The 23,473-nt window shown below is 40.7% G+C and overlaps 1 protein-coding gene across 2 annotated transcripts; it reads left to right on the top strand.

The window, feature by feature from the left end:
- Positions 1-30: 30 nt before the first annotated feature.
- On the top strand, positions 31-23,074 carry DEPDC1B (DEP domain containing 1B). Of its 2 annotated transcripts, none has more exons than XM_048051652.2 (11): positions 31-190; positions 612-877; positions 6,949-7,084; positions 8,953-9,080; positions 9,823-9,953; positions 12,011-12,058; positions 12,484-12,624; positions 19,709-19,875; positions 20,743-20,919; positions 21,608-21,793; positions 22,093-23,074. In XM_048051652.2, the coding sequence occupies exons 1-11, from the start codon at positions 143-145 to the stop codon at positions 22,252-22,254; spliced, it is 1,590 nt and encodes a 529-aa protein (XP_047907609.1). In that variant the 5' UTR covers positions 31-142; the 3' UTR covers positions 22,255-23,074. The 2 variants fall into 2 exon arrangements, with proteins under 2 accessions (XP_047907609.1, XP_066844249.1); XM_066988148.1 differs by lacking the exon at positions 31-190 and adding an exon at positions 379-501.
- The last annotated feature ends 399 nt before the right edge of the window (positions 23,075-23,473 follow it).

Raw genomic sequence — 23,473 nt, 5'->3', positions numbered from 1 at the left:
GGCGGCGCTTTGGTCACGTGGACAAGTGGCTGCCCAATGGGAAAAGGCGGCTCCCGGCAGGCCGGGATTCAAACGGTCGGCGGGCGCGGCGCGTGCGGCCTTGGTTTCCCTGGGGACGGCGCTGCCCGGCCCGGCCGCCCCCATGTCGGCTCGGCTGGTGGGCCCCGGGCCCTACCGCGCCACGCGGCTGGTGAGTGAGGGAGTGAGGGAGTGAGGGAGTGAGGGCCCCCCCGGGATCCACTCGGTGCTCGCTCCTCCGCTGGGGGCCCCGGGTTGCCTCTGAGGGGTCTACCTCCCCGCCCGGGGGTGTGTGGGGGGGTCTCCCGGTAGCGGCCGGGAGGAGATTTAAAGCCGTAAGGGGGGGGATTTAAAGCATTAGCTGTGGCTGTGGGTAGCACAAGCCTGTAGATTCCCCTGTTCCCCATCTTATGTTCTCACATCTCAGCTATTTAAACCATAGCTTCACGTTTCAGAGCGCTTGCCAGCACAGGTGATCCAAAAGTATGCGCCTCTGTATTCACATCCATCTGAATTTTCAGTTCCTTTCGTACAACCCAAATGTTTCCCGTGCAACATTCCCCTTAACGGTTTCCTTTGTTCCCCTTTCCCAGTGGAACGAGATAATTGAACTGTTTCGTGCCGCGATGCCTTTACGGAAGCATCGGTGCCGCTTCAAAAGCTACGAGCGTTGCTTCAAAGCCTCAGAGGCCGTGGACTGTTTACATGAACTACTCGGCTCCAATCAAAACTTTGGCCCTGAAGTGACTCGCAGTCAAACGGTTAAGCTGCTTAAAAAGTTCCTGAAAAATCATGTTATTGAAGATATTAAAGGAAGATGGGGTAAAGAGGACTTTCAAGATGACGGCCATTTGTATAGGTAAGTCTATATATGATGTCTCTGCAAAACTTAAGTTTTATGAATACACTAATAACTTTTGTTAGTCTTGCAAATATTTTTGTGAAATGCTGTTGGAATGGTATCAATGTTTTTTTTTCCTTTTCCTTCCTGTTAAAGGCATTTGTCTTTCTAGTGATGACAAGGGTCGGGTTTAACGTTTGATTTTTATTTTTTAAATAGTTTTAGGGAACTTTTAACTTGACTTCAATTTGATGAATACTAGCAAAAGCTTTTACAGCTTTTAGAAGGTAGTGACTTCTGTTTGCTGTTGATAGACATTAGGTTTGTTGGTGACTGAAACTGTGTGAAAAAGGTGCTGCTTAAAGTCAGGATGGCACTGAGCACCCAATCCCACCCACTGCTACTCTGTTCTACATTTCCATTTCTTCTAAGAGAAGAGAAAGACATCTGCATTTAACAGTTATTCATAACAATGTTTTTTTTTTTATGCCTTGGGTCATCAATGTATCCTTTAGATAAGATATTTGTTGAAACTGAGAAATTTTTATTTGCTCATGTTCAAAGGAGATTGTTTAACCTTGTTACTTGTGGTTTGTCAACAGAGGAAAACAATTTTATTTGTGATGAAAGCTTAGCATTGGAGGCTGTTCTCTGACCTCTTACGACTTCAGTTAAGGCTTGGGTGTTAAGAAGTTACAGGTTCCAAATTTGTACCTTCTGGTGTTGTCCTGTTTAGTAGCGTTAAAATTAGCATTAGCCCGAGCATGGGTGTGTCACTTAAATTGTGATGAGTCTTCTTTTGAGGTAGTAGGAGCTCTATTCATGCAGATCTATAAGGAAAATAGGTAAGCAATAATGATACGCTTCTACTTGTTAGTCCTCTTCTTACAGAATTTTTGTATTGATATTTTGTAATGAATTTTTTATACCCATTTCTTTTAACCTAATACATGGAAAAACAAGTCTTTCATTTCATGTAAAGACAGATTCTTGTTTGATTTGCGATCTTAACTAATCTTTTCACAAAATGATGCCTAAGCTTTTTTGCTTTGCTGTACAGCTGTGCTGTGCCATTGTTCATGACATTGTTCATTTAGCTCCAAAAAGGGGAATTCAATGTAGTCAATAATAAAGGGAAATGTTAAATTCTGAAATTTGACATTCAATTTCTAAGGACCCGGTGACTTGTAAATGGAAAATATTTTAACAAGTTCATCCAAGAAAGTCTCTGCCTAAGTATCTACAAATGATATGCTGCTCATGAAGGTTATGAGCTGAGAATGACTGCAGGCTGGGTGAGGACTCTGTTAAGTACTGTGTGTTGTCCTCTTCTTAAACTCTCTTCTGGCCAGCTGTTTATGGCTCCTGTAGGAGGGATGGTGCAGGTAATCATTGACTAGTTGGGGTTGGAAGACAAGCATAGAGAACAAGCTGTAGAGACTCTTAGATCTGAACTTCAAGCTGGAGTCAAAGGTTAAATGTGAAGGTGTGGGCTTCTAGCTGGTTTAAATAGAAATGGAAAAACATCTGTCTCTTCTCTTAAGCTACAGATCATCTTCTGCTGGGAAGATGATCAGAGGGTAGTAGCATAAAAATGCTGAGAGTGACAGAGAACAGAGATTGATATCACATCTGTCAGCGTACTGGTTTGGTGGTTGTAGGGATTATGTTCATGAAATGGAATAGAAAGACTGCAAACTTGGTTCTAAGGATAATTTCAGGTGTCTGTTTGAGCAGCAGTGCTGAGGAAGGAGAGGGGGTTTTGAAGAAACACAGAAGAGGAGAGTAAGGGGAGGGCACAGGTTGCTGGTTGTACAAACTGTTGTTGCTTGTACAAACAATCCTTTGGTTGTTTGTACAAACAATTCTTATTGGTTGTACAAACAATCCTTTAGAAGAAGAATGGAAAACTTTCATTTAAAGCCACATTTGATGTGGAAACAGTAGGACAAATGAATAATAATTGATGTCCTCTGGTGTTTTATATTGGTACTGGGCGATAGACTGATTCTAAGCTTATCTTAGATCTTATGAATTCGAGCTTTAGCTTTTATTTTCTCAGAGAGCTTTCACAAGCTTTGCTTTACTGGACTTGTCAGTCTCCTGTTACTTCTAACACTTGCTCCCAGGTAATGACATAATCTGTGAAGATGCACTCTAATCCTTTCAATGTCCTCCAGTCCATTCTACATAGGAGCCATATTGCTTATGGATTTTATCCTACAGGTGAGGACTGTTGGTTAGCCACCAACACTCAAACTGTCCTCAAATTGGAAGAAGCTCAGGGAAAGCAGTGTACAAATAAAACTTTAACTTAAAACACTCAAATATAAGTCTGCTTGCAGATGAAGAAATAAAAGAACTACCTATTTATTCTGTTTATGCTAGTATTCTGGCAGGTTTCCTTCCAAGATTAGGTCTTTATGCAAGCTGTGCAGGGAAGATCTTTTCTCATGCAGTACAATGTACCTTCCATTTTTTCTGAAACTTTTGAGGGTTCTGTTCCTATTTGTTTTTGCTACCCTGAGTAAATTAGGAACAAGCGAATTGCGAGGAAGAAGTTTAGAGACTACTGTGAACCTATGGGTTGTACCATGTGGGGGGTGCAAATAGAGGTTTTGTAGACCTGGTGGCTTCTTTTGATCTTTTTACCACAGCATAGGTTTCATCTACTGATAGCTTATGTTTTGGTGTGAAGTGTGTTTTATTCTTCCTACCAGTGTTCTGTATCAGATTCTGTAAACTGATAAATGTGTGACACAAACAGAACATTCTCATACTTGTGTTGGACATTACTAGCTTTTCATTCAAAATTGAAAAGGTGGCAGTCTGACATTTTGAATATTAAGGTGTCCTGCAAACACAAACTCAGGGTTTTCACTGACCATCACTTCCTTTTCCTTCTACCATCCCCCAGTCTTTGAAGAACAGAAAAGCAGTGTGTTCTGAAATATTATTAAAATGATTAGTCACTGATAGAGCTCATTCTGATAAGTCTGGTACTGGTTTGGTGTACTTCCTAGCCTAGTCCTGCTCTCTGTTCTTTATCTGCACGGAGGTGTTGTGTTTTATCTTCTAAAAAAAAAAATGATGCCATACATGTTGAATATTGTTTCCTTTCTTCCCGGACTTTGACTCCCTTTTGTCAAAAAAATCATTTTTTTCTGAATTTAATTATATTTATATATACAACTGTATTTTGCTACATATCTACATTCTGTATAATGGTTGGTGGTGTTTTTTGTAATATAATCATGACTTACTCAAATTTTGTTCATTTCTCCTTTGTATTTTCAGCCATGACTTCTATGAGCTGGCTGTAGGAGTTGGGTGAATTATCTCTATGCCTTTCATTTTATTTTATATTCTGCTATTAGACTAAACTCTATAGAGAGAGCTCTTTGGTGATAACTACCTTAACTTTTCTCTCCTCAGAAGGCAACTAAGTGACTAAATGAACAGTTAGATATTTTTAAAATAAATTTGTATACCTTTCATGCATTTTGAATAGAAGCCAGCTTTTTCTCCACTGTCCATGATGCATAAATAAAATACGTAGGATACTCATATTTTTGATCTTTGTGTGTTTAAGTATTAAAACGTGCTTTTTTCCTATTTTTGGAGCTAAACATCAGTCTTCCAGAATGCTTTTACTCATGTATTAAATGTCCTGGCAGCTCCCTCTGGTGGACATCCCCAATGTTAATTTTTTAAATGCATGTCTCACCATGTTCTAAGTAGAAATGCAAGGAGCTTTCAGTTCTGTTGGTAATCCTTACTCTTTAAAGCTTGATGTGCTCAGCATCTTTTCTATAAATTTCTATGGTAATTGACTGTAACTGCAATTGTACTCTGATGCAGAGTTGTCATTGGAAACAAGGTAGTTGAATCTTTCCTTTATTTCTTGTGTAACTGTAGTTGTCCTCTATTATTCACTCCATAGAAAACATAAAACAGATGTTGCCAAATGTTTGTTTGCGTGAGAATGTTAGAAAACTATTAGATTTGAGTGAGAAAAGTATTATGGCTTCTAAAATAAGTGAAGGCTGTCTGTGAGTCTGACCTACTGGCTCAGTGTAGTCTATAACAATGATATGTTACAGTTTTGGACGCTTTCAGGCTTTACATGTCTTGAAATCAGAGCAATTGTATTGAAATCAAAAGGGTCAGTACATGTGCACTACTAGTAAACCTCTGGGAATTCATCTGTGGCGTTTGTTACACCATCAATTCAAGGTTAGTTGACATTGCCTTTACTCTAGATTTAAACAAGTAGCTTTATTTCTTCCTTCTCTAGACTTACAAAACTACTATTGCTGGTTGAAAAACATGTCAGTCTTGGAATGCTCCCCAGGTATTAGCTCTTATCTAATGTTCTTTTATTAAACATAAAACCAGAGGCTTTTCATTGGGCGTCCAAAAGCTTGGCTCTATCTGCACCTTGCTGTCATACCTGAAAAGGAGGAATGTACATACTTTTCTGGTTGTAAGAACTCGTTCCTTTACTGATGATTCTTTGAGGAATCGGAGTAGAAAGTGACAAAGCTAGAAGTTAAAATGAACTTGAAGGGAAAGTGGAAACTACTGAGAATACTGTAAAGCAAAAGATGAAGACAACAGATGTTATAGTCTTAAACTCTAACAAATAATTGTTGAAAAAATAGTTAACGCAGCTGAACATCTTCTGCAATGTACTTTTAAAAGACAAAGTAAATTTCCAGGATTGGCATAAGATGCTTCCTACCCTCCCTCAGGGTTTGTTGTAAGTGATACCTCCCTGTGATACAGAGATTTTCTTGAAGAGCTTAGTTGAACATAGCAAATGGGCTCAGTGTTGTGTAGTCAAAACCATGAAGAGTTTAACCCATGCAGTATATTGCTACTGGACTAATAAAACTACAAGACAAATCTAATTGGAAAACTAATAGAATGTTGGAACTGCCTTGAGAGGTGGGGTTAAACTTTAGAGAGAATTTGAGCATTTCTTGAGCATGGGAAGCTTTCTTTTAGGATATGAATGTATGCTACGCAGTGGTGTACAGTCTCTTGTTGCCTTAAGCATCCTTTACATTCTGATCAAGGGAATGAGGGAGGCAGAAGCAATTTGTTGAAGCACAAGGAAACTCAGGATCTAAAACGTATAAGTGCAGGTAAATGAGATCTGCTTATGAAGAATGTTATGAAACAGATTTTTCTTTCTGATGTGTTGCCATTTATTACTTTGTATGTGCTCTGGCCTAGTTTTGCAGGTAATTTAATTCTGGTCAAGTTCAAGATGTGCCTGAGTTTAATGTGATTTGGAGTTTTGTTTTCTAATATCTGCAAGAGCTAGCTTAGGTTTTTCTGCCAATTTCAAGGCATTTCTTGAATTGCCTTTAATGGTGAATGAGCTTCCTGCACAAACAGCTGGAAAAATACTCCAGAACTGCTGGATATGGTCGTTGCATAGAAAGCATGTAGACACAGAAGGACATGGTAATGTGGACAAAACTTTGTGTAGGCACTTGCATGCATTCTAATTAAATCAAAGTGTTAATCAGGTGACTTAATTATCACAAAATGGTTTGGGTTGGAAGGGACTTTAAAGACCATGTAATTTCAATCCCCCTGCCATGGGCAGGGACACCTCCCACTAGACCAGGTTGCACAAAGCCCCATCCAGCCTGGCCTTTACTTACGTGCGTTAGGACATGCATGCTAGCAGTGCACATGACATGAGGGAAATCTATCTACAGCTTTTTCAGCAGAATCAACAACTTCTAGTGAAGACCAGGGTCAGTTGTTGAGTATAGGCAGCTGGTGCTATTTGAGACACGCTGGGATATCAAATGTCCACCCAAGTCTTTCAGGTATGTCATGGGCTGTACAAAGGACTTGAACTACTCTGGAGCAGCACAAGGAGGCCAAATGAGACATCTTAAGATGTCTGAACTTTTATTCAACACCTGTCTTCAGGCAACTAAGTTGCATTGTGCATCTCTAAGGCTTTTGCTGTGTTTACTCATGTGAAGGTCTAGTACATGGTTTTGCATTAATAAATACTGAATAGTGTGGAGTTCAGAAGCTTTAAGAGTGTTCTCCAATTACAGATTTCCTCCTTCCTCACCTCTGAAGCCATACCCAAAGAAGCCTTCATTTGGAAAGGAAGTCATTAAATTTCCAGACTGGAATGAAACAAAGGTTGGCGTTTCCCAAGAACACATCCCGGTGAAATCTGTCACAATGGTAAGATATCCAGTTTTCATTTCCCCAGACATATGCATGTCTGGAAAGCAATTTCAACCAATGATTTCTTCATTGTGGCACAAAATATTTGCTTATAGATTTAAATGTAAAATGCTTTTATTTTAAATGTATGTGAAGTGAATTTGTTCTTAATTATTTGCTGAGGATGTTGGTTTTAAGTTTTCTTTCAGCTACAGACTGTAATATCCTTGGCATCCTAAATTCAGCATGGTTCCATTTGCCAATGTGTTTACCTCTGTTTGCTCTAATTCCAGTAACACATCTAAGCATCTGTTATACTACAAGACAAAATAGTTCCTTTAATGTCACCCACAATGTAACTCCTATTCAAATTCTTCATGTAGCAGAATATATACAGTATTAATCCCTTTCTAGCTACTGTGAAGTTGTTGGTGATTCAATTTCCTTTTTTTTTTTTCCAAGGAGTATATTGTGGCTATAAGGAGAAGTCGCCCTAGCTTTGTTGTCAGCCTTTTTTGAGCTTGGAGAATCATTGTACTCTGTATTCATTTAGTTTGATCCAGCTTTTGCAAAGTTATTGGAAAAAAATGTGCTTTTATAAGTAAAATAAAATTGTATCACTTCTTACTAATTTGACATCCTAAAAGTATAGGCCTCCTGAGTTACCTTTGCTCTGAACTTTTGTTCCAGTGTACATTGAGTATTCACATCCTTCTTGTAAACTGCTGGGACATCTTCGATAACTTTGGCCTTTTTATTAATGCTGTCCAGTGCAGGGCTTTAGCTTTGGTATTTTTCTTGGAGATCTGTTTGGAAAAGTAGTTCCTACCATTCTGCTGGACATCTAGAGGTCCTGAATAAACGTCTGTTCCCTGAAAAGGATTGTTGCCCTGATAAGAGTTAGCAAAGGTCTGCCAATCTACATCTGTCTCGGATATGACAGCATGAAATCTGGCATAGCTCAAAAGCATATTCTTTGGCAGATTTGGTTAATACACAGGACTTTAAGAAATTGTGGCAAAGGAATAAGGTTGCTTCTGCTGGCTGCCTTATAAAAAAAGGTGTAGCTTCCAGTAGAAGGGTGAAGTGGACAGGTAATTGAAAGTGGTTTAAGCAAACCATAAATTGCTGCAGCATCGATCAGAGCACTTATTGTCTACGTGTGAATTGATAGATGCGGACCTGAGTACTGAAATACTGGTATGGAAAGCCAGATATTAATTTCAGAGGGTGTTCTTTCAAACTAGACAGACAAGAGACAGCTCTTGTCTGTTACTTCATGACATGACTAGTGGTTGGAGTAATTAGGCGTGTTCCTGGAGTGCATTTTGTGGCTTAGCTGTAATCACAAGGAATACTGTTAATGTGATCTAGGATGGTTGTGATGCAAGTCAAAGCACAGTAACTGGGAATGATCCAGAGCACTGCTTTAAAGTATGTTGCTGACACAACTTGTATTGTATGTGTACACATTGACACACCAATGACAATCTTCAAGCTGGGATCTGAATGCTGAATAAAGGACAAGTAGTCACACAGGCTTTCGTTCTTGTTTTTACATTCCTGTTATAATGGTGGAATGGTAGTTGAAAACAAGTGACTTGAACTAGTTTTAATCAGGGCCAGGTTCTGAAGAAAGGACTAGGTGCTATTGACTCCTGAGTTTTAATGGTCAGTGATGTGATTTTTCAGCTTTGGAGAAGTTATATAAAAGAGAAAAGACGTTGCACATCTATGAAACCTAAATACTTGCATTCTGGAGGTTTTGCTAGAACTTAAGAATAACTAGATCACTAGTAATAGGAAACATGCTCTACCACAAATGTTATACTGTTTAATATTTGAGAAATCATCAGCTAATGAGAAGTGTTTTTTTCTGATTGTAGAACTCTGAAATGTGGTACAAGCGTCACAGTATAGCTATAGGGGAAGTACCAGCATGCAAACTTGTTCTCCGCAGGGAGTTAACACAAGCAAATATAGAAGAGATATGGAAGTCCATGACTTTGTCACGGTGAGCATTTGTAGAGTAGGACTGTATAGTATGTGATAGTCTTGTCTGTCTTCTCTAGCAGTACTTATAATTTCATCCACTGACATTTCATTAATGCCATTAAAGTCACAGTGGCTAGACTAACTATACCACCTGTTATTTGTCTATCAAATTCAGCAGATAACTTCCGCAAGGAAACTGTTTAATACCTTCTGAATTTTTCTTTCCTGTTGTAGTATATGTCCTTTTACTGTGTGGGGTTGTTTTGTTTAATCACATTTTTGTTAATCTTTTTCTTTTCATGAAACTGAATCACTTTTGTATGGGTATGATACCATGACACCATTTAATGACAAGTATAATACTTAATATAAGAAACATAATATCTGAGTACAGAAGGCTTTGAGATATTTGTTACACTCTTCAGAACGAATATCTTATGCAAAATTGAGGGCTTTAATTTAGAATATTTTTTTCCTCCTACAAAAATATACATTAGCTATTTTTACACCACAGTTGAGTCTTTACTAATGTGTTCTTTTTATCTAGGCTTGGCACACCATCTCTGTAACAAACCTGATCTGGTGCAGTAGCATAGAAATTTAAATGATTGGAGAATAGATGTCTAAATTCTCTATCCTCTGTGTTTGGGACTAAGACAATTACTGGAAAGAATACCCTTTCAAAACTATATATTGTAATACTTCGTTTACCTCTTTCAGATCAGATGATGTACATACTGTGTGTTTATGTATTTTTGCAGACTACAAAAGGTCTTGGGTTTGAATTCTCTGGATGAAGTGTTGGACACAAAGCTTGTGAATTCAAAGCATATTGTCCAAAATGCATACAATGTCAATAAGCAAGGCATTGTCATTTTAGAAGATAAGTCAAGTGAGTATTTTAGAAATTTTCACCTTTTTTATATTGTAGCTTATTGGTTTAAGGAAAGAAACAACATTCATTCTACTCTATACTAACATGTAGCATCTTTAGATGTGGTCATACAAACATACTAGAGTTTTTACTGACTATGCTATTGTCCAAATAACAAGGATCAGTGTTTATTCTTCCATATTTACTCCTGAACATATCCCTGCTTTAGTAATTGTATTAGATTTATGTGGCAATGCATTGGTAGCAGAGGAGCTACCAGGGTGGCCGGTGAGAGCACAGCCCAGCAGCTGCCCCATGTTAGACAAGAGCTGGCTCCAAAAGGTTCCTGCTGCCGGCCAGAGCCGATCCAGTGAGTGACACCGGTTGGGCCTCTGGGAGAACAGATTTAGGAAAGAAAAAATTTAGGAGAGGAAAAAAAAACACTGCTGTGCTACAGCAGCTTGGAGAGTGGAGTGAGAACCAGCAAAACAACCCCACAGACACCAAGGAGAAGGCGTAGTTGCTCCAGGTGCTGTAGCAGAATTTCTCTGGCAGCCTGTTGTGGAGAGGCCCACGGTGGAGCAGGCTGTCCTCCTGCCCACCATGGTGTACCACAGTGGAAGAGATTTCCACCCTGCAGCCCATGGAGGTGTCCTTGGTGGAGCATGAGGTCTAGTGGGAGCGGCTGCCTATGGGGGACCCATGCTGTAGTAGTCCATTACTGAAAGATGGACCCTGTGGCACAGCCCGTATTGAAACAGTTCTTTAAGAGCTGCTGCTTGTGGGAAGCCCACATTGGATCAGTCTGGGTAGGACAGCATGCCTTGTGAGGGACCCCACGGTGGAGCAGAAGGAGAGTCAGGGGCAAGGAGCGGCAGAGACAAAGCACGATGGACTGACTGTTGTCCCTGTTCCCCTGCCCCGCTGTGTGTGTGTGTGGGGGGGAGAAGAGGTACGAAAAGGTAAGTGGATGGGGAGAAAAGTGTTTTTGACTTTTCACTGCTCTAGTCTGTTATTAGCAATAGACAATAAATCACATTAATCTCCCTTACTCTGAGTCTGTTTTGCCTGTGATGGTAATCCATGAACAATCTCCCTGTCCTTATTTCAACCCTTGATCCCTTTTCCATTGTATTTTTTCCTCCTTTTCCTTTGAGGAGGGGGAGTTAGAGAGCCATGTGGCGAGCTTAGCTACTTACCAGTGTGAAACCACCACATCAGCATCGAAAGAAGATGAAAGAGCAGTGAGTTTTCACTTTCAAGGGTAGGGATATTTTTCATCTGAAGCTGGCTTTGTCAAGTTAGGCTGAAGAACACTAACCTCATATGGAGTGTATGAAGTCTAACCTGAATTGGAGTGTCTACATGAAGGCAATACTTAGTAAAAACTGAGAAAGCATCAAAATACACACAGAGGAGCTTAGAACTTTTCATTTTTGAGCTTTCAGTCAACATGTTTTGAAACTAGTACCAAGTTTAAAACTACTTTGCTCATCAGGGAGAGATGAAAGCACTTCTGCTGTGATAGGTTATTGAAAATATTACCACCTTGTTTTCCACAAGATCTGTAGCGAAGTGACGTATCACATAGGAATCTGACTTGGTTTGTGGAAGTAAATGACTCTAGAGCATATACACGTCCATTTTCCAAACAATTGGCGCAATTCAAGATATTACCTTCCCCCTGTCAGGAATGACAGAACTGAATGTGAGAGTGCTATTCATCATCTTCAGTGCTAAATAAGCAATTTATTATAATGCAGCAGTGAAGGTGTGGTTTGAAGGTGCTTGGCTAACTTTTTACAAGGCACAGTAAGGACTTGCTATGTGATTGGTTTTGCTAATTGAACTGTACAAGCAGTAGTGTAACTGATACTGAGTACTGAAAGTTCTATAGTATAGATCCAATTCAAACTGTATGATGGAGATATTCATGAATAATATGCTTTTGCAATCAATCTACTTATAGAAGTAACTTAATGAATTTTCAGTTTCACTGTTATCTTAGAATTTTTTTAACAAGTGTCTCAGATTTATTTAACCTTTTCATTTCTCTGTGCTTTTCCCGTATGCAGAGGACCTACCTCACTGGATATTGTCAGCAATGAAATGCCTAGCAAATTGTAAGTAAATGGGAAAATTGTAAGTAAAACGGAAAAATATTAAAAGCCCATTAAAAAAATCAACTGAACTGACTGTTCCTTTACCACTTCATCATATATAATTTATATTCACAGTCAATATTTTTTCTGATCCTGGCCTTGAAAGCAAAGCTGGAAAAGAATACTGAGCATATTTTCTCCTGACAATGCAGTTTATTTCCATGAAATGTATAAAGATTCTATTCATGTTATTTCATACCTACTCATATTTTTTGTGTACTTTCACTAGATCTATTGGAAATATATGGAAAAAGTTATTTTGAATAGTTTGTCTAAGCTTTTGTTTTGTTTTTCTGATAGAATTTGCATTTACATGGTCTGGAATAGAAAATACTGACCTGGTTGGTAGCTGCAAATTAACTGTCTTTTTCTCTTTTTTTATTTAGGGCCAAGCTGCTCAGATTTGAAGCAGCCTACATATTCAGGATTTGAAAGAGATGTCTTCAAAACTATAGTGGACTACTTTGGCCAGATGAAAGAACCGCTTCTTACATTTAATTTTTTTGATATTTTTGTCTGTGTGTTAGGTAAGTGGTCTTGGATTTAACAAAAATATATTCTTTTGAATTAACACCCTAAGCCCCCTGAGATACAGTAAGTATGAAAATATTAAATTACATTTTATGTTTGTGTTTCAGGAAAGAACAAATTCTGAGTTCAAAAGTAAACATACTTTGTAGCATGCCATTTTTCTGAACTTTTATAGTAATTGGGGGATAACATTGCATTTAATGAACTTTGGTGTTGAAAAAAGAATTCAGAATAATTACATTGACTAATTGCTAAGGTGATATACCACTCTTTCAATAAGTACAGAGACTTGTCAGTTACTGTTAAAGTGGTTTGCTTTTTTGAATTTAGTATTTTAATACTTCGTTAGTATCTAGTTGACAATCTCGCTTCAAATTGAATACAGTTTCTTTTCTTTGACTTTCATCTTAGACAATAGATACTCTTGGTAATATCCTTAAAAATTCTTTCTGGCCTGCTTTCAGAATCACAGAATCGTCTAGGTTGGAAGAGACCTCCAAGATCACCCAGTCCAACCTCTGTCCTAACACTAACAAGTCCTCCACTAAACCATCTCACTAAGCTCTACATCTAAATGTCTCTTAAAGACCTCCAGGGATGGTGACTCAACCTCTTCCCTGGGCAGCCTATTCCAATGCCTAACAACCCTTTCAGTAAAGTTCTTCCTAATATCCAAACTAAACCTCCCCTGCCGCAACTTTAGCCCATTCCCCCTTGTCCTGTCACCAGGCACGTGGGAGAACAGACCAACCCCCACCTCGCTACAGCCTCCTTTAGGGTACCTGTAGAGAGCGATAAGGTCGCCCCTTAGCCGCCTCTTCTCCAGGCTGAACAATCCCAGCTCCCCTAGCCGCTCCTCGTAAGAGTCATTCTCCAGACCCCTCACCAGCCTCATCGCCCTTCTCTGGACTCTCTCGAGCACCTCGACGTCCTTCTTGTAGCGAGGGGCCCAAAACTGAACACAGTACTTGAGGTGCGGCCTCACCAGAGCCGAGTACAGGGGGACAATCACTTCCCTAGCCCTGCTGGCCACGCTGCTTCTTATACAAGCCAGGATGCTGTTGGCCTTCTTGGCCACCTGAGCACACTGCTGGCTCATATTCAGCTGCCTATCAAACAATACTCCCAGGTCCTTCTTGGCCAGGCAGCTTTCCAGCCACTCATCTCCCAGCCTGTAGCGCTGCTTGGGGTTGTTGTGCCCCAGGTGCAGGACCCGGCACTTGGCCTTGTTGAACTTCATACAGTTGACCTCAGCCCATCGGTCCAGCCTATCCAGATCCTCCTGCAGAGCCTTCCTACCCTCGAGCAGATCGACACATGCACCTAACTTGGTGTCGTCTGCAAACTTACTGAGGGTGCACTTGATCCCCTCATGCAGATCATCGATAAAGATATTAAAGAGGACCGGCCCCAGTACTGAGCCCTGGTGGACTCCACTAGTGACCGGCCTCCAACTGGATTTGACTCCATTCACCACAACTCTTTGGGCCTGGCTATCCAGCCAGTTTTTAACCCAACGAAGCGTACGCCAGTCCAAGCCAAGAGCAGCCAGTTTCTTGAGGAGAATGTTGTGGGAAACATATTTTTTTTTGTTTGCTTTGTTGAGGCTTCTTATTTAGCCAACAGAGGGAGGTCAAGAAGACAACTTGGCTTCCTGTCATGGAGCCTAACTCTCCTTTTTGCACTCAAAACTGTTTGGAATTAGCAGTAAGAATGCAAATAAGGGGCCCAACTTAAATGCCTCTATGCAAATGCATATTCTGGAGCTTCCAGCACAAGAAGGATGAGTTAGACCCACTGTTCGAGTGGGTCCAGAGGAGGGCCACAAAGATGATCAGAGGGCTGGAGAACCTCTCCTACAAATAAAGGCTGAGAGAGCTGGGGCTGTTCAGCCTACAGAAGTGAAAGTTCCAGGGTGACCTCTCTGAAATTTTTCAGTTTGAAGGGACTTATAAAAAAGATGGAGATCAACTCTTTGCTCAATCAGATAATGATAGGACAAGGGAGAATCGTTTTAAACTAATAGAGGGGAGATTTAGATTAGAGGTTAGGAGGAAATTCTTCCCTCAGAGGGTGGTGAGGCACTAGAACAGGTTGCCCGGGGAGGTTGTGGATGCCCCATCCCTGGAAGTGTTCAAGGCCAGGTTAGATGAGGCCCTGGGCAACCTGATCTAGTGGGTGGTATCCCTCCCTATGGCAGGGGAGTTGAAACTTGGTGATCTTTGAGGTCCCTTCCAAACAAAGCCGTTTAGTTCTATGAAATGCACATAGTATGGGCAGTAAATAAGATGAACTGGAGGTGTGCATATAATCGCTGGGCTGTGATCTTACTGGCATCGGAGATGCGGTGTTATGGCTCCCATGACTGGATTGTTTGAATGGAAGGATACAGACTTTCGGAAAGACAGGCAGGGGAGATGAGGAGGGGGTGTTATCCTCTGTCAGTGACCAGATGGAGCTCATGGAGCTCTTCCTGGGGATGGATAAGGATCTGCAGAGAATTTATGGGTCAGGATTAAAGGGAGGGCAGGGACAGGTGATGTTATAGGGGGTGTCTGCTACAGGCCACCTGACAAGGAAGAAAAGGTGGATGAGGCCCTCTATAGACAGATAAGAGCAGCCTCACATGCAAAAAGCCAGGGCCTTATGTGGGGAACTTGAAAAACTGTTATCTGTTGGAGGTGCAACACGACAGGGCTTAAATGATCCAGGATGTCCCTGGAATATGTTGATGACAGCTTCCTTTTCCAAGTTATAGAGGAGCCAGTGAGGAGAGGTGCTATGCTGGACCTTGTTCTCACCAACAGGGAGGGACTTGTGGGAATGCAATGATCAAAGGCAGCTTAGGCTGCTATGACCATGAAATGTTGGAGTCCAAAGTCCTTAGGGCAGTGAGGAGTACGCAGAGAAAGCCTACAACCCTGGACTTTGGGAGAGCAGACTTTGGCCTCTACAGGGGTCTACTTGCTTGAGTACTGTTGGATAAAGCACTGGAAGGAAGAGGGGCACAAGAAAACTGGTTAATAGTTAAGAATCACCTCCTCCAAATTCAGGAACAATGCATCCCAACACAGTGGAAGTCAGGCAAAAATGCTAGGAAGCCTGTATGGATGAAGAAGGAGCTCCTGGCCAAACTCAAACACAGAAAGAAAGCTTAGAGGGTGGAAGCAAGGACAGAGTCCGGGAGGAATACAGAGGTATTATCTGAGCAGACAGGGATAAGGTTAGGAAAGATGAAGCAGTGACGTTAAATCTGGCCAGGGCTGTCAAAGGTAACAAGAAAATCATCTATAGGTATGTCAGGAAAGGAAGACTAGTGAAAATGTGGGCACTCAAGAAGGAAACAGGAGACTGGGTTACATGGGACGTGGTTACCTGTGATGTGGAGAATACTGAGGTACTGAATGACTTCTTTGCCTCAGTCTTTGCTTACAGGTTATCTAGCCACACTATCCAAGTCACAGAATTCAAAGGCAGGGACTGGGGGAATGAAGAACTGCCCACTGTAGGAGAAGTTCATGTTCAGGATGAGATAAGGAACTTAAAGGTGCACAAGTGCATGGGACCTGATGAGATGCATCTGAGGGAACTGATGGGTGTAGTGGCTAAGCCTCTGTCCATCATATTTGAGAAGTTGTGGCAGTCTGGTGAAGTTCTCAGGGATTGGAAAAGGCAAAACATAACTCCCATTTTTAAAAAGGGAAAAATAAGACTCAGGGAACTATAGGCCTGTCAGTCTCGCCTCTGTGCAAGGCAAGATCATGGAGTAGATCCTCCTGGAAACTGTGCTAAAGGACACTGAGAACAGAGGTCACCGGACAGCCAGCATGGCTTCATGTCAGCAACGGCAAATCATGTCTAATAAATTTGGTGACCTTCTGTGACAGGATTACAGCATTGGTGGATAGGGGAAGAGCAACTGATGTCATTTACCTGGACTGTGCAAAGAATTTGGTACTGTCTTATACAACATCCGTGTCCCCAAATGGGGGAGAGATGCATTTGACAGATGGAACACTGTGGATAAAAAGAATTGGCTGGATGGTCACACTCTGAGTTCTGCTCAACAGCTTGATATTCAAGTGGAGACCAATGACAAATGGTGTTCCTCAGGGGTCTGTGGTGGGACTGGTATTATCTTTGTCAGTGATGTGGACAGTGGGATTGAGGATATCCTCACCAGGTTTGCCAATGACACAAAGTTGTGTGGTGCGGTCAACACGCTGGAGGAAAGGGACGTCATTCATAGGTACCTGGACAGACTTGAGAGGTGGGCATGTGAGAACCTCATGAGATTCAACAAGGCCAACTGCAAGATTCTGCAGCAGGTCCAGGCAATCTCAAGCACAAATAGAGGCTGGATGGAAAATGGGTTGAGAGCAGCCCTGAGAAGGGCTTGGGGTTATTGGTTGATAGGAAAAATGAACATGAGCTAGCAATGTCTACTTGCAGCCCAGGGTACAGATGGCTTTCTGGACTGCATCAAAAGAACCGTGGACAGCAGGGAGAAGGACGTGATTGTCCCCTTCCTCTGCTCTTGTGAGACCCTAGCTAGAGCACTGTGTTGAGCTCTGAGGCCCCAGCAAAACAAGGACATGGACTCATTGGAGTGAGTCCAGAAGCAGGGCCATGAAGATGATCAGAGGGCTGGAGCGCCTCTCCTGTGAAGACAGGCTGAGGGAGTTGGGGTGGTTCAGCCTGGAGAAGAGAAGGCTTTCCAGGGAAACATTACAGCAGCCATCCAGTACCTAAAAAAGGGCCTACAGGAAAGCTGGGGAGGGACACTCTGTCAGGGAGTGGAGTGACAGGACAAGGGGGAATGGCTTTAAACTAACAGAGGGTTGGCTTAGATTAGATCTAAGGAAGAGATTCTTTACTCAGAAGGTGGTGAGACAGTGGCATAGATTGCCCAAGAAGCTGTGGATGCCACATCCCTGGAAGTGTTCAAGGCCAGGCTGGAAGGGGCCTTGAGCAACCTGGTGTGAATGGAGGTGTCCCTGCCCATGGGAGGTTGGAACTGGGCAATCTTAATGGTCCCTTCAAACCCAAACCATTCTATGAAGTAAAAGATGAAAATGCATGATTTATTTTGCTAGTAAGGTTATCTCTAATCACTTGCATTATTTCTTCTGAGACTAGACCTGGGTTTCTTGGTTGGGGGAGGAGGGGTATTCTTTCTGAGCTCAGCTGAGAGAAAGAGGAGAGTTTGGGTTTCAGCCTAATGTATAATACAGTCTTCACTTAGCAGTAAGCCAAAGTACAGACTGTTATGAAGCTTTAGGGGGATGTAAAGGATAATGCGTACTGCACAGTACTCCTGTGTGTTATTGGTGGCTTGCTAGTACTGAGTGCTGCCTCTGAAGCAGTATTTGCTTAGCAACCTGTGCATTTACAAATCATGGAAAAACAGGTCTGTATCTGTGACTGTACTTTTTAATGTAGCATGACTTTCAAAACCAGCAATAATTCTCAGTCGTAAATCTATGTGCAAGAAAGAAAAAACAACTGCTGCACAACAGCAGCTGGGAAAGAGCAGTGAGAACCAGCCCTGCAGCCCCCCAGGTCAGTGCAGAGGAGGGCAGGAGGTGCTCCAGGCAGGCAGCAGCAGTTCCCCTGCGGCCTGTGGAGAGGCCCCTGGTGGAGCAGGCTGTCCCCCTGCAGCCCACGGGTCCCACACGGAGCAGATCTCCACGCTGCAGCCCGTGGAGGAGCCCCCGGTGGAGCAGGTGGATGTGGCCTGGAGGAGGCTGCGGCCCATGGAGAGCCCCCGCAGGAGCAGGCCCCGGGCCGGAGCTGCAGCCCGTGGAGAGGAGCCCACGCAGGAGCAGGGGGTCTGGGGGGAGCTGCCGCCCGTGGGGGACCCGTGCTGGAGCAGTTTGCTCCTGGGGGATGGACCCCGTGGTACGGAGCCATGTGGGAGCAGTTGTTGAAGAGCTGCTGCCTGTGGGCAGCCCCCGCAGGCTCATTTTGGGAAGGACGGCATCCTATGGGAGGGACCCCAAATGGAGCAGGGGCAGAGAGTGACCGTGAGGGAGCGGTGGAGCAGAAGCATCAGGGACTGACTGCAGCCACCATTCCGCTGGACTGCTTAGGGGAAAGACATAGAGGAGAATGGATAGAGGGGCAGGGAAATGTTTTTGGTTTGCTTTTAGTTCTCACTGCTCTAGGCTGTTAGTAGTAGGCAATAAATTGCATTAATCTTCCTTATGCTGAGTATGTTTTGCCTGTGACAGTAATTCATAAGTGATCTTCCTGTCCTTATTTAAAGTCTTATCTTTCCATTGTATTTTCTCTTCCTCTTCCTTTGAGGAGGGGGAGTGAGAGAGCTATGTGGTGGAGCTTAGCTAGCCATCAGTGTGGAACCACACAGTCAATCAGATGTTTTTCTCCTGACAGCTGTTCTAATCTGATACTAGTTCTATTTAAGCAAATATCTAGTAGATGCTTCCTTCACTGAGCCTTGGAATGAGCCTTAGAAACCCAAAAGAGGATGATATTTTGAAGTTAAGACCTATTTATAGGTGCATAAACTACCTCCAGATTTTACTATGTGTATCCAATCTTCAAATTTATCTCGTGTGCTTACATTCTATGTTTTTCTCAAGAGTTTAAGTAGAATTAGAACACAAATTTAACTTATACAGGTCTGGGGGACATATCATCATTGGTGTTAATGAAGCATGAGCACATGTTTTGTTTGGGTTCGCAGGTTGTTGCACCAGACAACTATTTTTATACAGTTGCTACATCTGTGCATGTATCTCAGCCATCTTCAGATCTCAGTGTCATAAATAAGCAAAGGATGAACTAAAATATTGTAGCTCATATCTGCTAGTATCTACAGCTTTGGGTTATGATAATTAATATTTTCTAGTGTATCGGAATGTAGTCTTGTAAATACTTAAAGTGAGTAGTGTGAAGTGAGTCCAGTTCTAGGAATATATTTCTAGACTCTTTGGGGAGTGGAGTTGTGAATATGTGGGGAAGGAATTTAGAGATGGATTTGAAAGTGCTGTATTAAATTTTATGGAAAATCATAATTGAGAAATGTTGCCATATTTCCTGATCCTGATAAACCAGGTCTGTTGCAAAAACACAGCAAGGCTGTAGAAGCTCTTCAAATATCTTGTCTCCTGCTGCCACCAGAAAATCGGAGGAAACTACAGCTGTTAGTGAGGATGATGGCAAGAATTAGCTTTAACCAAGATTTGCCACCTCTTTCTGAATCAGTGAGGACCAGAACCTTGGTAAGTATAGTGAAAGGCAAAAAGTTGGACAAGGCTTTTGAAATAGCACAGACAAAACATTCTTACTAGAGAGCATGTACAAAATACAGCTTGCTTATTTGATGAATAGTTTTTCTAGTCTTTCTGGCTAACTTTCAAGTCTTCTGCGTGGAGTAGGACAACAAAACTTGGTTGGAGAGCCAGTCCTTAAAAATCCTATAGTAGCATTCATAAATCCAAATTTGCTTCATAGCAATTAAGAGTTTAATAATGAATGGTATTTGATTAAAATAATTACATTATAATCTAAATGTTATTTTTAGAAGTGAATCCTTTACAGTCCTTTACAAGTACTTTGTATTAAGTTTTAATTTAGTGGTGTCATCTATGACACAAGACAGAACAACTTGTGTGCTGGCTGTGCTTAAAACATTAAGTGACTGGTGCATAGCCAGAAGACTTGTAACTGAACACTTTGGTATGAGATTACATGTACTAAGCTGGATGTGAAGTTTGGATTTGAAAATAATGGCATCAAGTCTTCCTTCTGGTGTGCAACTTCTATTCAATTGCTGTGTTAAAATCTTGAAAGTATCGTTGCCCTATCTAAATGGAAAAGCCACGTGGAATGCCTGTTTGATGAAGTCTTGAGAATAAAATGGAATTCAGCCATTGTATGCCAAAAATCAAGAGTTAAATTATGTTTATGGGGCAAGAGCCATTTTCAGTCCACTCAGCATCTCAGTACATAATGCTCTTTTTTTTACTGATGCATTGGAAGTATGGTAAGTATAGTGCTGTTAATCTTTTTTAAAAAGATCTCTTTTTTAAAACAAACTATTTTTCTCTATAAACAGAAAAATATACAATAATGATGTTTTTTTCCAGATGGTTCAGGCATTTTCCCGTTGCATTCTTTGCTCTAAAGATGAAATGGACTTGGATGAACTGCTTGCTGCTAAACTAGTATCTTTTCTCATGGACAATTATCAAGAGATCTTAAATGTTCCTTCTTCCTTGAAATCGTCTATAGAGGAACATGTTGTACATGTCCAAAGAGTCCAAGTAGGTGTCAAGTAGAAAAAATAAAAAAAATCTTGTCTCTGTGCTTCTGTGCTTACGCTTTCTGGTCTTCAGTTGATCTTACAGATCAACAAGACACATCTAACACTTTATTCTGTCTCTGCTAACATTTGAAGAGCTAATTAATTCAGACTGCTGATACTCAATCATAACAACATTTAAATGAAACTATGCTGATCCTGAATGACTCGATGACTAAAGGACAAGAACTCTTAAATATGTTCCCATCTTGGTGGTCTTGGTCTGCATCATCTTCTCCAGGAATGGAATCCCAATCTTCTGGAGCCATCCATACTTGCTCGACTTTTGTATAACTTTATTTCTTTTTCCTGATACCATATTTTTTGTTTAAATCTGCTTTTTAGTTCAGCCTTCCAAGTTTTCTTAATGAAATAGTTTTTTGTAACTTTTTCAGAGTTACGTGGACTTCCTTTGTATCTTGTTTTTTTGACTTGCTAGCACTTGATCAAATAGTGCAGGAGATAAGTACAGTTTGTTGTCTCTTCTCCTTTTCCGTTTAATGTCTGTGAATAACATTTAATGACTTTAATGGCCATATATGACTTTAATGACCAGAATGACTTTAATAGTCCGTAAATGATGGACAACTTGATTAGGCTGGTTTTTGCAAATTTGTTGCAGAAAACAGCTCTTTTCCCTCTTTTTACAGATAAAATACACTGGGGCTGACACTGATGCAACTTTTCCTGCTCCATCTTTTTGTCACCAAATCAGCACAGATGAGTTTGAATACCAAAGGGCTACTGGCTCTCAAGAACCACTGGCAGCTTTATTGGAAGAAATAGCAATGAACAAAGAAATATCTGTGAAAGACAAGAAGAAGAAGCTCAAACAAGTAAATAATTCCTCCTCAGTCTTTACAGAATTTTTAAAATTTCTTTATCAAGACTTAGGTGTAAAGTATTCAAGACAAATATTGAGGCTTAAAATAATAGATAATCTTGGGCAATTACTGCTGTTTAATTGTTTTGAATAGAGGTACTGTAATGAATCAAGCCATATTGGAAAATATCAGTTAATTTTCCGTATAGAGAGTCTGACAGAGGAATTTTCTTGCTGTGTAAATGGAGGTGACATTGTTTAATATGCCAAGTGTGAATGAATTTTTCATTTTAAATTAATGTGTTTTTCTAGTTTCAGAAATCTTACCCTGAGGTGTACAGAGAACGATTTCCTACCCCTGAAACTGAAGCAGTACTATTTCCTGAAAAATCTAAACAGAAACCACCAATTCTGATGTGGGCCTTAAAAAAGCCTTTTCAACCATTTCACAGAACCAGAAGTTTTCGGATGTGAACGGTTTGTAATACATCATCGGACTGCGTCAGAACATATCAATTGATCTTATGCAAAAGGAGCCTAAGCAGCATGTAGTTAACTCATAAAAAAAAAAAAAGTACTGGGGATACTATTGAGACTTTTTAAAAAAAAAAAAAAAGGTCAAAAGAAGAGGAAAGTATTGAGGAGTTAGGAATGTGAACCAATATCAGTATTTTTGTAAAACACTTTAAAAATATTTTGTATTTTTTTAAAAACTTGATGATTAACTTACATGGGTGATAAGGTACACTTGCTGTAGTTTGACCATTTCAAGGTCTAAATGTATTTGTGTAATGTTGTTAGTGAGCAGCATTTTTTCCTGAAAATGAATCTTATGTAAATTAGTTTGCTTTTGTTCACGCGTAGCTTGAGAAATTCATATTCTGTACAGAACTGAATAAGTATGAAACACTGGATTTTTTGATAATGTGTATGCTAGCCTAGTGTTCTTAATATGTAAGGTTTATTTCAGAAAACTGTAAAGACTCGTTATTAATTTTAATTCTGATGCATTATAGCTTGACCCAACTCTTGTTGAAGTTCCATGGATTTCACTATTGCAGACCTAGTCTGTTAATCAACCCAGTCCTTTAACTATTTTCCATAACTCTTACTAAATATTGCTGGACAAAATTGGATGCCAGTCCAACAGAACACATTTTATGAGAAAAATCTGAAGCCTTACATTTCTTAGTTTAATGATTTCATTTGTTTTACATTATGAAACCTACTGTACTGTGTATACCTTGATTGTGACAGCATCTCTGAGCTATTAAAGCATTAATGTTTTCAGGTATTTACTTAGTGATAGTTTCAGGTTATCCATTAGAGTTCTAAAGAACAATATTTCATACCTTACTGAATGTCACAAAGTTTATGCAGTAGAGAAGATAGCTGACATCTCAACAATTATGTCTGAAATTCTAATAAGTGGCAAGGTGATTATCGTGGAATGAAACAGTGAGTATTTTCTCTTTGCTAACCCCCTAACCAGTCAATAAGCTTTAAGATGTATATTGTGAGGTTGCTGACTTAGCAGACTGCAATATTTCTCAGGTATAGTGCTTTTGACGAACAGTGTGTGTCTCCATGATCTGCCTTCATACTTGGACTTCATATCAGTAATCATTGTTTAAACAAAAGTGATACAAAGTAACTTTGTTCTTGTTTGATATTAAGAAAATATTAATATTAA

This window comes from Anser cygnoides, chromosome Z (genome assembly GCF_040182565.1).
Source record: "Anser cygnoides isolate HZ-2024a breed goose chromosome Z, Taihu_goose_T2T_genome, whole genome shotgun sequence".
NCBI classification, from domain to species: domain Eukaryota; kingdom Metazoa; phylum Chordata; class Aves; order Anseriformes; family Anatidae; genus Anser; species Anser cygnoides.
This window is presented reverse-complemented; position numbering and strand designations above follow the sequence as displayed.

Excerpts from the sequence above, each read along its gene's own strand:
- DEPDC1B (XM_048051652.2), top strand. The coding sequence starts at position 143 with ATGTCGGCTCGGCTGGTGGGCCCCGGGCCCTACCGCGCCACGCGGCTG. Across the intron at positions 9,081-9,822 it reads AAGTCCATGACTTTGTCACG|ACTACAAAAGGTCTTGGGTT; the intron begins GTGAGCATTTGT and ends GTATTTTTGCAG. Across the intron at positions 19,876-20,742 it reads CAGTGAGGACCAGAACCTTG|ATGGTTCAGGCATTTTCCCG; the intron begins GTAAGTATAGTG and ends GTTTTTTTCCAG.